At 36.7% G+C, this 15521-nt stretch overlaps 2 protein-coding genes across 11 annotated transcripts; one reads left to right on the forward strand and one right to left on the reverse strand.

Annotated features, from left to right (window-relative positions):
• Nucleotides 1-402: 402 nt before the first annotated feature.
• Nucleotides 403-7770, forward strand: LOC6575550 (S-adenosylmethionine synthase). 7 transcript variants are annotated; one of them, XM_044008950.1, is made up of 7 exons: nt 403-420; nt 1248-1432; nt 3682-3759; nt 4255-4377; nt 4556-4668; nt 6163-6842; nt 6919-7770. In XM_044008950.1, exons 2-7 carry the CDS (start codon nt 1294-1296, stop codon nt 7022-7024), a joined length of 1239 nt encoding a protein of 412 aa, XP_043864885.1. In that variant the 5' UTR covers nt 403-420; nt 1248-1293; the 3' UTR covers nt 7025-7770. The 7 variants fall into 7 exon arrangements, with proteins under 7 accessions (XP_043864885.1, XP_043864884.1, XP_043864887.1 ...); XM_044008949.1 differs by lacking the exon at nt 403-420 and adding an exon at nt 540-572; XM_044008952.1 differs by lacking the exons at nt 403-420; nt 4556-4668 and adding exons at nt 571-804; nt 5468-5580.
• Nucleotides 7771-10222: 2452 nt separating this feature from the next.
• On the reverse strand, nt 10223-14999 carry LOC6575551 (ATP-binding cassette sub-family G member 4). Of its 4 annotated transcripts, none has more exons than XM_015164697.3 (10): nt 14846-14999; nt 12696-12956; nt 12379-12502; nt 12228-12315; nt 12066-12167; nt 11857-12002; nt 11288-11801; nt 11051-11219; nt 10732-10988; nt 10223-10671 (listed from the first exon to the last, which is right to left on the reverse strand). In XM_015164697.3, exons 2-10 carry the CDS (start codon nt 12901-12903, stop codon nt 10246-10248), a joined length of 2034 nt encoding a protein of 677 aa, XP_015020183.1. In that variant the 5' UTR covers nt 12904-12956; nt 14846-14999; the 3' UTR covers nt 10223-10245. The 4 variants fall into 4 exon arrangements, with proteins under 4 accessions (XP_015020183.1, XP_015020182.1, XP_043864669.1 ...); XM_015164696.3 differs by having other exon boundaries at nt 14803-14999; XM_044008734.1 differs by having other exon boundaries at nt 14709-14999.
• Nucleotides 15000-15521: the final 522 nt, after the last annotated feature.

Below are 15521 nucleotides of genomic sequence, written 5' to 3' on the forward strand. Positions count from 1 at the left end.
TGTTGTCGAGTGCCTATTAGTGACGCATCTGTAAAAGACTTAAATTTATTCGGTATAGCAGTTTGAAAAGTATTTTTTAACATTCCACTTATTTGAATACATAAATAAAATCAGTTCATATATTGTTGAAAATTAGTCAATGTTTTTGGTTTGCTTATTTTGCTACTAACGAGATTCAAAGTTGAATTACACTGTTAAGTAAAAGATGTAAATTATCAGGGTGTTCTCATGTTTCATCAGTACATCTATAATAATATGATGATAAGCCCTTAATTTTGCCAAATCATCTTTCCGGACTCAAACGCAAATATTTATAAATAAATACAATTTCGTTAGAAAACAGTTCCAATTGGACGCTGTTTGAGTAAGTGTCGACACCAAAGCTTGGCGAATTCAAATTCCCGACTTTAATATTTTTATGTAAGTTGCGGATAGCAAGCGTTAGTATATTTGTAGTGTATGTAAACTGAAACAATGTGGCAACGCTAATCCACCCACCACATTGCAAACACAGCTGTTTGCGAACAGCCGTAAAAAAACGTGGAGATGCTCTTTCAGTTTGCTTAAGAACGGTAGGAAAGTTGAGTGTAGCTGCAGCTCCAAATAGGAGCGCCAAAACAAGCAACAAACATACATATACATACGTACATACATTCGTGTTACCACAAAGAGCAGAAGAGAGAAGTTTGCTCTCATACGGCGCCGCCATCGGTCTCCGCTCCCGCTTGACGACTATAAATTCTATAGCTGGCAAAAATTGTGCGCTCTTTTTCTACCATACCGTCGCCGAGATTGGACGTGCGTGTTAGTTGCGCTAATTTGACTGCCTGTCGGCTAAATTATAACATATTCAGTGGTATCAGACTTGAGACAAAACCTGTGCCGCTTGCTTTACTAAGAACATTATAACAGTTTCATTGATCAGTGAGTAGCGTCCTTTAACGCGCGTGTTTATCGGTGTGTATGTTTGTTCATCGACGTACATGCATGTACATACATAAGCATGTTTGTTGCTGCTGTGTGTGTGGGTGTCTGTGCGACTTCCCATCAAACACAACATAAGACAAAACGTATAATGCTCTTGCTGATTATATAAAAATAACAATCATATTAATTACACACTACAAGTAAATGTACTAGAAGTGAAAAGTGGCACACAAGCGACAGCGATATTTTATTTGCATTCGATTTTAGGAAAATCAATTTCTTTGTAAAACAAACTTATAATGAATTTTTGTTTTGTACAGTATCAACTTTAACTACTTAACAACCGAATAAGAAGCAGCAATCAAAATGCCACAAAAGACGAATGGACACTCCACAGCCAGCGTCAACGGGCTCAATGGCAGCAATGGCAATGGCAATTCCTATGATATGGAAGACGGGCAAACATTCCTATTTACTTCCGAATCCGTGGGAGAGGGGCACCCAGGTAAGTGCAAACGCATTCAAATATATATAAATTCATATATACATATACATATATATGTATATGCTTAAATTAGCTGCATCTCCATTCTGAATCAATTCGCAAGAGAGCCGACGCAGACCGACCTCCTTATTGCATCACAATGTGCGGCGGGCATGAACACAAATATACATGCATACATGCGTACATAGACATATGTATGTTCCCCCTGCAGAATATATTTTAATATTTAGAGTAGAATTTAAGGTAGAAATATGCAGATGAGTGAATGTTCATAGTTTCTTTTAGCTTTTAGTAAATTTTAATTTTGTTGATACAAATGTTTCAGTCCACGGCTCTGTTTTGTTGCTAAAATGTTCAACTAGAGTTGAGTGGTTTTTCGATGTAATCAGTTGTAGTATGTAGAAAATTCCATCGAAAAAAACGTGCTGTTTATTCAGCAGACAAGCAATAGCAATTGATAAGTGTGACCAGCTCTTTGTTATAGAGTTACACCAAACAAGCAAATTTTACTAATGCTTCAAATCTACAGCGTTGGGATGCTCACACATCTATCTGTATGTATGTATATTCAGACATATATGCATAAATATATTCATTATTATCTGTCTTGCTGTATATATTTGTGTGTACATTCATATGCTAATGCATCTGTTTTACGCATATCAGCCTTCATCTATTACCTACCCACCAGCTACCAGCTGGCCGCTCGCTCTTTCGTGGTCTAATGTGCTGTTGCTAGAGAGGCTGCCCCGGCAACGTGTTCTTCCTACAAACGTACATACATACCTAAGTATGCGTTTTGTATGTATTGTAGAACGTATATTCGAATGTATATATATGTACATATGTCTAAACGTGTGTGTATTGTAGACTGCGTCATGCGCACCATGTGCTTTTATAATGATTGCTGCTCTTCCGAGTTACCGGTTCTCTTCTTTGTCGGCATGTGTTCCTCTTTGCAGATTGCCGATCAAAACAATCGCATACAAATATACATATATATGCATATTTACGAATTTAAATTCGACAATAAAGAGTTAAAAATGTTTAGGCAAATGTATTTATCTACATAGATACATACATATGTATGTATGTACATATGTAGAAGTATCCACATGTATGTATGTACATACATATGTAGTTACAATTTCAAGTTCGACAAATAGCAATCTGTTTTCTTCATATTGTGTTTGCAAAGTATTAAATTTGCGAATTTCGGTGACCACGTGGTTCAATTTTATGATAATTATACATATGTACCTACATTCGAATAATACATACTAAATATTTTACCTGTTCTTTTATTTGAATGAAAGAAGTTTGTATATACATATGTACATATATATTAATACTGTCTATTTAAATGTAATTATAAACACTGTATTAATAAAGTCTAGCGATAAGAGTGAGTAACCGAAGCTAATTAAGTTTGGTTACATGGTAAAATAAACTGAAATACGTTGGTATCAAACAAATAGTATGTCAGGGATGGACTTTGATGGATGAGGTATTGTGCCAAAATTTTACCTTTACTGGCAATATTTTGAGTCGTATATAGTCCGACATCAAGTGAAGTCTAGTAAAATGTCGATCATCCAAATAGGGATCTGTCAACATGTACAGGACGTGATTAGGCACTTTCGTTTGGGCCTTTTTCAATCGTCATTGAATTAAACAGTCTCATCTAGTGTGGGGTTATCACTATTCTCGGCACCTTTAATGCCAAAGGGGATGCCTATTGCTCTATACTAAAAAAAAAAAGATTATATATAGATGGAGATTAGTAATATCATTATAAGTTGAACGAATTCTAAGTGATGCGCCATTGGAATGATTGAACACTTTTTCGTATTTGGGTATTTTTGCAATGAGCTGAGTAAGATTCTATAGGGCAAAATGTAAACTGAAACCTACATGGCTTGTTTCGCAAGCTCGTGCAGCTCTTATTTCTTGTTAAACCGACTCTGAGCATAAACGTGACGCCAAAAATTCAATTCTCATGTTTAGGATTCTAGATGGTATTCAATTTCGCTGTCAATCGCGAAATAAAAATCAAAATAAACTGCATTGTCTGTCAATTTTAGCTGGTGTCGGCGTCGGCGTTGGCGTTGGAGTCCGAAGGTTTGTCTGGCTGCTCCTATACACTTTTTTCACATCGCCATGTTAAATGTAGATAATGTGCTAATAGAACTCATAATATAAACAACATTATGATTCTCACAACATTTTAATTTATATTTCTTTTATAGACAAAATGTGCGATCAAATTAGCGATGCTATCTTGGATGCCCATCTTCGACAGGATCCCAATGCTAAAGTCGCTTGCGGTAAGTATATAAATTAAATGCGAAATAAGTAATGATAAGAACCCGTTAGGTCTGATGGGTAGTTATAGAAATTTTCGAAATGTTACTCAAACTCGACAGTATGCCGCAGCATCTATACATTCGACAGACGGTTGATAAACAAACACATTTGTAAACAAAAAGAAACAACTAACTTGGGCGCAACCGACTGCCTAATGCTTGTTTGGGATCAAGTAGATCTATCTTAAAGCTGGGCTATTTCTAAATGTTCGGCTTTCATACAGACAGACTGACAGATGGCAGGATAGATATATTGCGAAACTAATATACTGTACTTCAGTTCATGAACGAGTATAAAAAACTCTGGCTCTTCGGCCAATCGACGCGTGTGTGCTGTTCTTAATCGTCGATAGGGCCAATTTGGAATATAAACAAAAACACTAATAATAATTAAGTAAACTATAAAAAATAACAAGAGTTTGCAATATTTTGAAAATTCCTTTTTATTTTTAATAGAAACTGTGGCAAAAACTGGCATGATTCTGCTCTGCGGCGAAATTACATCAAAGGCCGTAGTCGACTACCAAAAGGTTGTGCGCGAAACGGTCCAGCACATTGGTTATGACGATTCCTCGAAGGGTAAGTGTTTACCGTAGAAAGATGAGGACTTTTTCTCGTTCTCGTTACCGTTCTGTTGTGGGTGGGCAGCAGAAACAGCGTATAACAGCGTATTGTTTCCCAATTGAAGTGCACATTTTAAATATAATATAATCCAACAAACACTCAAACCCCATACAAATCAACCCAAAATAAAAAGGTTTCGATTGGAAGACGCTAAACTTGCTCGTTGCTATTGAACAACAGTCTCCCGACATTGCCAACGGTGTGCACATTAATCGTGAAGAAGAGGATGTCGGCGCTGGTGATCAGGTATACCAACATACAACCTGTACCCTAATTAAAAACTAAGTGAAGCCGAAGAGTGTGTGCGTTTCATTGTTATGTTCAAATTTCGTTAAGTGTTACTCTAAATTGTATGTTTCTTCTCATATCTGCTCTGCTCTGATCGCCACCCCAAACTCATTATCTCGTTAACTTCGCTTACAGTTTGACATACAAAAAATGTTTTGTACAAATATTAATTCGAGAAATTGATTTCGAATTCATTGATGAAAAATGCCAAACATTTTTTAGAATCAAATATATACATAACTCGGAATTGACTTGCCTTACTTTTCAAAAGAAAATCTACTGGTAGACTTTGATTGAACTAAAACACTAGTATGCATATACATATTTTCAAAGCAGATTCCTTTTAATAAGACTCTATTCATGGTGTTCCAATAAATAGGTATCCGATAAGCAACTGAGGCAAGATCGCTCCTCAACCCAATTTGCATGATTTGTTTTAATGTATAAGTCCTTAGATTAGACTAAGAGTGATAATCTCGACTCGAATTTCAGCATATCCACATGAATTATAAAGCGGAACAATGTTGTGTTTGTTTACATACATTCGTGCATATGCATTCTGTACTAAAAACAACATAATTTTAAGGGGATAAATCATAACTAACATTACTTACCATTACTTATTTTATTTAAACTGCGCTGCGCTCTCTACTTTTTATCTTTTTCGTTTCATATAATAATAAAAAAAAAAAAAAAAAAAAACGAAACATTTACCATATGAAACCTTAAAATTCAATTCGTAAAATGTACCAAAAAGGTTTCGATTTTAAAACATGCAACGTTCTCTTGGCATTGGACCAACAATCTCCCGAAATCGCTGCTGGTGTGCATGTAAATCGCCCCGAGGAAGAAATCGGTGCTGGAGACCAGGTGTGAATTATATCAAGTACCAAATTTGAATGCCTCGGCAGGCCGAGCCAATATACCCTTTCCAATTGCCTAGCCTTAGGTTTGGCTCGATTCGATTCGTCCCCAGCCGAAATTTGTTTGGAAAGAGTGTATTTTAATCGTATATCAACCTATGTAGTATATGCTACATTATATTCTTATTTAATATGCGTAACTAATATTCAAGAGATTTGAATGTTTTTATAAAGCTGCATTGCTAACATTCTTCCATAAAATATCTGTAGCATCTAGAGTTCACAACAAATTAAATTTCTCACACTAAGTTTTCATTTGACACTATTAACATTAACATTAATATATATTTGATTTGGTCTGGTAAATCATGCATGTTTCTCATGATAGATCTGAAGTCATAGTCACGTCAATATCTACTTTTTCATGCCCCATTATCCTATTTTATGTATGTTGCTTATTAACTTTGAATTTGAAATATAAAATTAAATTGCCTATTTGCTTTCAATGTACTAATATGAATGTCTTCCCTTTGCTTGCGAAGTAAGGTGTTTGCACTTCTCACTCAACTGCCATTTCGACCAATTACAGGGTATTATGTTTGGCTATGCTACTGATGAAACAGAGGAATGTATGCCCCTAACGGTCGTGCTGGCGCACAAACTGAACGAAAAAATTGCCGAGTTGCGTCGGTCGGAAGTTTTTTGGTGGGCTCGTCCAGATTCTAAGACACAAGTCACCTGCGAGTATCTCTTTAATCAGGGCTCGGCGGTGCCCAAGCGTGTGCATACTGTTGTTGTGTCTATGCAGCACTCGGACAAAATATCGCTGGACACTCTTCGCTCGGAAGTCATGGAGAAAGTTGTTAAAGTTGTCATACCCGCCAAATATTTTGATGCCAACACCATTGTCCACATAAATCCCTGTGGATTGTTCGTCATTGGCGGTCCAATGGGCGATGCTGGTTTGACTGGCCGGAAGATTATTGTCGATACATATGGCGGTTGGGGTGCACATGGGGGTGGTGCATTTTCTGGAAAGGACTTCACCAAAGTCGACAGATCGGCGGCTTATGCTGCACGCTGGGTAGCCAAATCACTGGTCAAGGCGGGTCTCTGCAAGCGTTGCTTGGTGCAGGTGTCGTATGCCATTGGCCTGGCTGAGCCGCTTTCCATAACCGTCTTTGACTACGGCACTTCACACAAGTCACAAAAGGAGCTTCTAGAAATAATAAAGCGTAACTTCGACCTACGACCAGGCATGATTGTCAAGTAAGTGATATATGGAATTATATAAACTGATATTAACATTTATTGACTCTGTATTTTCTTTTTTTCTAATATACAGGGACCTGAACCTGCGCCAGCCAATTTACCAGCGCACCAGCACTTATGGCCACTTTGGACGCGATGGCTTCTCGTGGGAGCAGGCAAAGCATTTGGAGATCAATTGACTAGATGCCGACACCCCATTACCGCAGTCGCCGTGTGCTAAAAAGCTAAGGACGTGCAAAGAGACAACAACAACAACAGCAGAAACGTAATTTTTAGTTTTTAGTTAAAATCGTAAGAGATGCCGGCAATAGGCTTGGCAGCTTTTTAGGCTTTCATTTATAATCTATAATATACCCCTTTATTGTTCATACGCAATGTGTGTATGCAGCCATTAATACTACAGTTTAGTTGTATGGATTATATTTGCATATGTATATGTACTAACTGTCAGTAGAGCGAGCTCAACAACCACTTCATGAGCTGCAGTTATAATTTGATCGATTTGTAACCTGCCACATCACGACTGTTCATTTCCCGTTTTTTTTAAATTGTATAAAATGTAATTAATATTAATAGTAATTTTTTCATGTTTTGAATATTTAATTACCCTCTGCCCCCATTAAATGGGTTATTCAGTTCACACATATGGTGCTATTGTAAACAGGCAGTAAGAGTTATCGGTTCTACAATAATATTGAATTCGATCTTGCCACGATGGTTCAGACCCGGGTATAGGGTATTTTATAAGTCGAGTACTCGCGACTGTAATATTCATGATTGTTTATAAATTACTATGTTGTCGATTGTCGATGTTGGTATTTAATCAAACTTTTAAACAACCTAATTGTACATTACTAGACTTACCAAGTTTTGTATTTGCCGTATTTTCCTTTACAAAAATATATTTTTAAAATACAACTATAAACCATGAAATTGTTTCAAATGTTTTTTTTTTTTTTTTTTTTTGTTTTGTATTGCCATGTTATGCATTTAATTTTTACAGTTTCACATAAATAGAAAACTTATTTGCAGAAGCTTACACTATGGCACACTAAAGTCTGCCTGACACAAACATATCTCTGGACTATCACAGCAAGCAGCCTTTGATAGACAGCAATTTCTTAATAGCAAATGAGCGCGAACAATATCAGAAAAGCGCGGAATAAATCGAAAAGGTTCGTCGTGGTAAATTAAAGAAATTTGCATAATTATGTGAGTGCTAATATTTATAAAAGTGTAAATATTATACTTAAGCTGTGTATGCCCGGTATCGTGAAAAATATTGTGAATATGAAACCTTTTTTTATATTTTTCTTTTAGTTACAAGACTCGTACGCTTTAATATGAGTAAGAGTGTGTGCGTGAATTGCGTTTTATGCGCTGTATTAGTGAAATTTCATTGCTACATATGTATGTATATATTGAGTAACGGTAATATATAGACCGTTATCTTTATTTTTATTACAAATTGAGAAATGTTTTATTTGGCGGATTTATCGACACAATTTATTAAATATTTCATTGCTTGTATAAATATATATTTATATATTTATGTAACTGTATATTATTTTTTATTACAAATTGACAATTGGTTTGGTGCATTTGTTTGAATGTCCGTATATCGACACAATTTAATAAATATTTTTATTTATTTTAATATGCATTGCATAAATAAACAAAGAAGGAAAATAATAAGCAATCATAAATTAAATTAAATTTTTAAGCAAAGCCTTCGTTTTTAAGTTTCCATTTCAAAATACATAAATTCATTATTTAGTCGATTTTCAGAATTTAATAAGTGACAACGCCAAAGCAGCTGACGACAGTTGAGTGTCACAGCAAAAAGCCATTTGACAAGCTTAAATAATTATCGTGAATCGCTGCGCATAGTGTTGTAAAGCCAAAAATATGAAAAAAGAGGATCAAATTAGATCGCTAACGGTTGAACAGCATAATGGTATGAATAACAAATTTTAGTTGTGTTGTATCATGCTGGTTTCATTTCATATAGTGTTAATATTGTGCTTTTAGTCTGCAACAAATATTGTGAATAATGTGTATAAAGCGTATTTTGTTATTTGTACCTTTTTGTGTATCTATGTATGTTTCTTTCGTGGAATAAGTAATTATAGTTTCAATACTATTGTTTATCGGTGTCTACGCAGCCAAATATAGTGCTGATATATAGTGCACTTTTTATACCCTGAACCCATTGAAAATGGGAAATCAGGGTATAATGGTTTTGTGAAAAAGTATGTAACGAGCAGAAAGAGGCGTGGCAGACCCCACAAAGTATATATATTCTTGATCAGCGCGATGAGCTGAGTCGATATAGCCCTGTCCGTCTGTCCGTCCGTCCGTCCGTATGAGTCGTCGATCTCAGAAGTTATAAGAGCTAGAGAGCTGAAATTTGGCATACATACTCGTGTGTACCATACGCAGTACGAGTTTGCTTTATTTTTTCGATAAATCGTCCGATAACTTTTTTTATCGAGAATAATCGAAAAATTGATTTTGTTTTTTTAGCCTAATTTGAACACTTTTAGACCTGGAGTCTTCAAATTTGCGTTGTATATAAAGTTAATCGATACAAAGATTTTGTCATTTACAGATTTTGGATACCACGCCCCCTTTCCCCCCAATTTATAAAAAACGCATTTCAAGTACTAGAGACTTTGGAATGTACACACATATTCACCATATGATTACGTTCTAAAAGTTTCATTAAGATTTTATGTCTACAAAAGAAATTATTCAACAAAGAAATTCTCATAATATTGCCCACACTGCAGCGCAGCCCAAGCGCAGTCGCTGCTTACTGCGCAGTTAGCAGAGCACGGGCTTATGCGTGCGTGTGGATGCATGTGCATAAAAGAAGTGCAGAATGATTAGAATATCAGCTTAGAGGGTTCAGGGTATCTCCTAGTCGAGCAGTCTCGACTGGAGCCTTCTTACTTGTTTGCTTTTGTTTTGAAGGCTTAAAGCGTGCGTGTGTGTGGGATTGCAGTTGCAGTCGTGGAATAGATATTGGTAAGTAGAATAGCAAAACACTAAAATTTTATATAAGCTGTCCATTCATCTGTATTTTATATAATGCTCCTTATCTTTATTTTAATAGAATATTTTCTATAATATCACTTAGTTTATTTATTTGAATATTAGCTTCTCCCAACACAGTTATATAAAGTGTTGGCAAAATAAATCAAGCTATACACGGGACAATGTGATGCTTATGCGCTTCATACATTCCGATAGCGTCAGTGCGTCTTGAGCATTTCAGCATTTGGGAAGCGCAAAACTTATCACAAGATCTTTTATATTACTTACATTATTTACGCGACTTCTTAATTTCTATTCAGAAAGAACAAAAAGATATCTATAGGTTACCGATGTCAGGTATTTAATATTTATAAGAGGTGAAATTAAAATATTTCGTCAGAATTTGCGTGACATAAGTTATAATCGGATTTGCAACCGATTGTTTTAACCGATGACGTAACAACAGATATGCAGCAACTGTGAAAGCAATGTAGAATCCAAATAAGCAGCTCAAAGACCACAAATAGCTTATGTTCTCAAATCCTAGAAACACCAGTAAAAATTGCGATTTCTTAAACATGCAGAAAATTTCGGTATCGCAAATTGTATCGCCTCTCCCGTAGTCGTATAAAGCGGCTACTAGACCCTCCAGGCCGTGACGTAGGAAGCTGAGGGACATCAGGAAGCGCATAATAGGTGAGATGTACGTATCCTTACCGTACCCCATGCCATAAATAGAAAGTAGAATGAGGGGAACGGCAATAACTGGCCCCATAAACATGCCATTCTGCAATTTATAGTTGATGCTATGATAAGTAGAATATACATATGAAGCATTAGTACTCACCACTAAGCTGAGCCTACTAGATATCATAAGGCCAAAGCTGTCTGAGGTAAGGGCCGTTAGGAATGCTATACTGAACAGCATGGCGAATCGGAACCATTCTAAAGGCTGGCTAGACATTAAGTACACAATTGATAAATAGATGGCAGCAAGTACAAACATTAAGGGTAACTTCGCAGAGATCATTGCGGCGTAGTAAGAGCTCAATCGATACCACTGATTGAAATATTCGCGTTTCAAGAGTTTGATTTCAGTGGGAACTGTAATTGCAAAAATTCAAAAGATTAAAGGAATGCTACCGTTGAAAAACATGTGGATTTACATTGTAATAGCACCGGCATCATGGGTAGATACAAATAAGCTATGACAATGGTGAACATAAATCCAAAATTAAATAGAGCCTTAGATGCTTGTCGTCCCACTCCTTCATAGAGGCCGCCAACGAGCAACGCAAGAATTATATTCATGTAAAATTTCAGCTTGATGTAGGACTGAAGTTTAAAATATTTTTGTTACATCATACATCATGTACATACAATTTTAAATCGTTCGCACTCACTTTGTCCCTCCACATTTGAAGCATCATTCGTGAGAGGAGCAGTTTATACTGCATCCACCAGGTGGATTTGGATATTAGCAATTTCGGGTTGATTTCCTCCTCGAACTGTTCCATATCATAGTATGAGGATGCGCCAGATGTTGTATCCGACTTTGTTGGTGTATCCTTGCCATTCACAACTGGTGGAACCCATCGTCCCACTCTTCCATTGTTCACTGCCGCCACCATGCGTTCGTGGTAGTTGTTGCCGTACTCATTGCACGCTACTTCGATTATAAAGTCGGCTGGATTGTACGTGAGCGGACAGGATAGTCCGATGTGATTCATATAAGGCACAATGTTCGCACCGCTCCCCTGATAAATACACTGACCCTCAGCGAGCACGTACACTTTGTCAATCATTTCGAAAATCTTTGCGGAAGGTGTATGTATGGAGCAAATGACGGTGCGGCCGCCATTTGCCAACATTTTCAGAAGTGAAATGCATTGTGAGCTCGAAAGGTCGTCCAGGCCACTGTAAGAACGAGAATATAATAATAATATCTCCAAAAATCTTTTCTGAAACCTACGTTGTTGGCTCATCCAAAAAAATAATAGGTGGATTGTTAACCAGCTCCAGCGCTATCGAAAGCCGTTTTCGCTCTCCACCTGAAATCTTTTCTGCCTTTGTGTTCTGTGCACTTGTTAAGCGCAACATGCCCAAGATTTCTTCGATCTATATGCAAATGGCATACGTGTAGTTGGGCTAAGTGAGTTGAAATATTGTTATTCCGCTTACCACTTCCAGCTTTTGAGCTAATTTTAATTCATTACCTAGCTTCAAGTTAGCCGCTAAGAGCATCAGCTCTCGCACGGTGAACTGCAGGTCGAGTATATCTGTCTGTGTAACATTGAATAAACTTGTCACACTCCGTTGAATGAATAAATTGGATATAAATACCTGCATAATGTATCGTGACATTTTGCGAAAGATTCGCATGTTGCGTGGGCTGCTGTTGACCAGAATTTTGCCAGATGGGTCAATCGACCTACAGGGAAAATCCCAATCGCTTACTTATTTTTCTCTGATTGAGTTCTATAACTTTACTCACCCAAATCCAGCAAGTAAATTCAATAGCGTTGTTTTTCCTGCTCCGGATGGTCCCATGATCGCGGTTAGCTCGTGAGATCGGAACTCGCCATTCACGGCACGTAAAATTTGTTTTGTCTTTTGGGCTTGATGCAAATAAATGAATAAGTTTCAAAATATTATAAACGAATATAAACCATAGGTAAAATCAAGGTCCATGCCCCAATGGCCTTACTAAAAGCAGGAGGAGAATTCCTTTTACCCATCATCAGCTTGGGATCGAATACATGACTATCTAAAGTACTAAGTTAATAATAATAATGATGAAGTAAAGTTTACCATTTCGCTGATCAGGCACTTCGTAGGTCAGGCCAGAAAATTCAATGTTTACCGCTGGCCAGAGGGGTAAATACTTCAATCCATTAACTGATTGACTATCTTCAGCATCCGGCAGTTCCACGCTAATAGCGTTTATATCGCTGCTGTAGTCTAACGAACTGCCGCTTTGAGAGCATGTGGCTCCCCGTAGATGATGATTGCACTGCATCCTAAGTGTTTATAGGAAATCGGAAAAAAGCATTTTTTGCTTGTTACGTCCAGCTGTATTGATTATAGAAGTTTGAAATAGTTACAGATCTTGATTTACATTATTGACGGGCTGTCAATATGATAACCTTAGCGTGACGCGCATTATTTTAACAATCACTTATATAAGTATGGGAATTTAGAAAAAACGTGCGGTATACTCGTATTAGTTTATAATTATCCTATTGTCGGAAATAACAGTTCATTAGATTTTACTTGGAATTGTGTCTCATCTTTTTGCTCGTGCTCACAGTCATTCGAACTGTCGAGATTTTATAATTATAGTTAATCTATACCGTGAAGTATCAGCAAATTATGAACAAATCCTGTTCTTATACACATGCATACATACATATTATAGATAATTTAAATACTTAATTAAAAATTTTTTTTTATTAATTTTGACATTTTTATTTGAGCAAGAATACTGATTACAACTATCTGGTTTTTCGATTTTTTCTTTTTTATTTATTTATTTTTTTTTTTTTTCTAGTTTATAATTATTTCTTATATGTCAGAGCTTGTACACATTTTATACATAATTCAAGAGTGATTCAGTTGTTCTCTTCTGATGCTCAGCACGCACTGACGACCCCAGAATTTGTGTGAAAATAAAATGGCTTCTATGTTCAGCTTTAATTAAACATACGAGCTCGTATTATTTCTCTCGATCGGGCACAGTAACGCGATCTATATACAAATTTCTCACTGAAGTGAGTTCGTTATAAAAATTTCGCATCTTAGCTCGTTGTGAGTAATAAATTGAGAATTGTAACTGATTTCTGAGTAGTATGCGACCAGCCTACGAGCGGACAACAACTATCTCGCACAATTACGGAAAGCAAGAACCCGGCTCGAAGCTTTCGACTGCGTAACCGAATCGTACTAGCTTTGCAATCAGCACGTTGCGCTGTACGAGCTTTAGATAATGAATAGGAGTCGCATCAGTGTTATCAGACTATATATATCTGAAGCGGAAATAGTGCTCAACTCCGTGACACTGGCTGGTACTGAAGACTCGGGTGCACAATTCGAGAAGTCTGTAACCCAGAATATGTAGGTCTTTGGCTATTTACAGCTTTATCGCTGCGTCAAAGCTGTAAATATTGATAACGATTGATTTCATATATACTTAACCTAAATGAATCAATGACTGGCTGCTTCTACTTAATTTAAATTAAGGCATTTTTGGCGATTGCCCATATATATATGTATATATATCTGGGTGCATATATTAATCGATTCAAATTGACTACGTGCTCATGCCACTGTATACTTGACTCTTGCATGCATATTCATATCATTTGGCAGCACATATGTATATAGGGTATTGTTCCTTGTTATTGTTATTGTTATTATTTGTGTTTCTTTTTTAATCACAATGGAACTAATGGTGCATGCGAATGCATTGAACCGGCGAATGTTGAACTTTGTATGATAAACGCCATGCGTCAGTACGTATCACTTGGACAAGTACATATGCACCTACATACATATAGATTGTGCCATTAAACGATATAAGTCTGAGCGGCACATATATCACATTCATATTCACACATTCACATTTATATTCACAGTAGAGGGCTGTACGTTATTTCTTTTGAGTTTCTAACATAATATTTTTCATTGTGGCTGCAACCGTTTGTCTGCCCTACCGGCAGGGAATGGGTTAAGTGCATTGTTTATGAATGCTTTCATGCTTATTAATATATATAAATATATATGTATGTTTATATATTTATTAATAAATGTACTGCGAGTACATACAAATGAAGCATATGATTTACATCGATGTCGACTTGCAAGTTCATTGACTGAATCTAAATTACTATGAACTCGTTGGCACTCTTTACGTATTTACATAGATAATTCAAAGTTAGAGCTGCACTACACTCCTCACTCACTTCACTTTCTTTTTGGGAGTGTGTTAGTGATTGTGCCGTGTCTTTCCACTCTCTTCACCCTCTGTGCAACAGCAGTGAGGCGGGCGTGATATGTACGTGCAACAGCCACAGCCACAGCAACAACGACGACAATAACGACTTGTTGCACCGAGAAACGAAAATGTACTGAAAACGAATGAAGGAAGAATGATAGAGTGGCGGCTGCCAGGCAAGCACACACACACGCTTTTGCACACACATATAATCACTAATTCAATATGTGTCAGTGTGAGTACGAGTGTGTGGGTTTGTATGCATACAAAAGCGTGTTGCGCACTCAATCCGAGTGAAAAGCACGAAACGCTACAAAATGCGCAGCGAACAAAGAGAAACGGAAAAGAATTCTTCTAGGAGGAGGCAAGAACCTTCTTAATACTATTCCACTTGCAAAGTCCGGGTTCAGGGTCTTTATGCATAGTAAAAATGTAGGGCTAAATAACAGTCCTAAAAGCCCAAAACTAGAATAAGAATCGTCATTCTCAATAAGAATCTTCTTTGTTGTTTCTCTCAACCGAGAATATCTTCGCATTCTGCGACCTACCGCAATAGATTTCGCAGTTTACGGCAGTCAACTAATTCCTATTGATAGTGATAATTCGTATACCCTGTAAAGTAATAAAACAGAATTTCGCAATAT

This window comes from Drosophila mojavensis, unplaced genomic scaffold (assembly GCF_018153725.1).
Source record: "Drosophila mojavensis isolate 15081-1352.22 unplaced genomic scaffold, ASM1815372v1 contig_36, whole genome shotgun sequence".
Lineage (NCBI taxonomy): Eukaryota > Metazoa > Arthropoda > Insecta > Diptera > Drosophilidae > Drosophila > Drosophila mojavensis.

Bases quoted from the DNA above. Each gene is read 5' to 3' on its own strand.
- LOC6575550 (XM_044008950.1), top strand. From the start codon at position 1,294: ATGCCACAAAAGACGAATGGACACTCCACAGCCAGCGTCAACGGGCTC. The intron at 4,378-4,555 runs GTAAGTGTTTAC...CAAAATAAAAAG, and splicing joins TTATGACGATTCCTCGAAGG to GTTTCGATTGGAAGACGCTA. The intron at 4,669-6,162 runs GTATACCAACAT...GACCAATTACAG, and splicing joins ATGTCGGCGCTGGTGATCAG to GGTATTATGTTTGGCTATGC.
- LOC6575551 (XM_015164697.3), bottom strand. From the start codon at position 12,903: ATGCAGTGCAATCATCATCTACGGGGAGCCACATGCTCTCAAAGCGGC. The intron at 12,316-12,378 runs GTGAGTAAAGTT...TTTTCCCTGTAG, and splicing joins AATTTACTTGCTGGATTTGG to GTCGATTGACCCATCTGGCA. The intron at 12,003-12,065 runs GTAAGCGGAATA...ATTTGCATATAG, and splicing joins TAGCTCAAAAGCTGGAAGTG to ATCGAAGAAATCTTGGGCAT.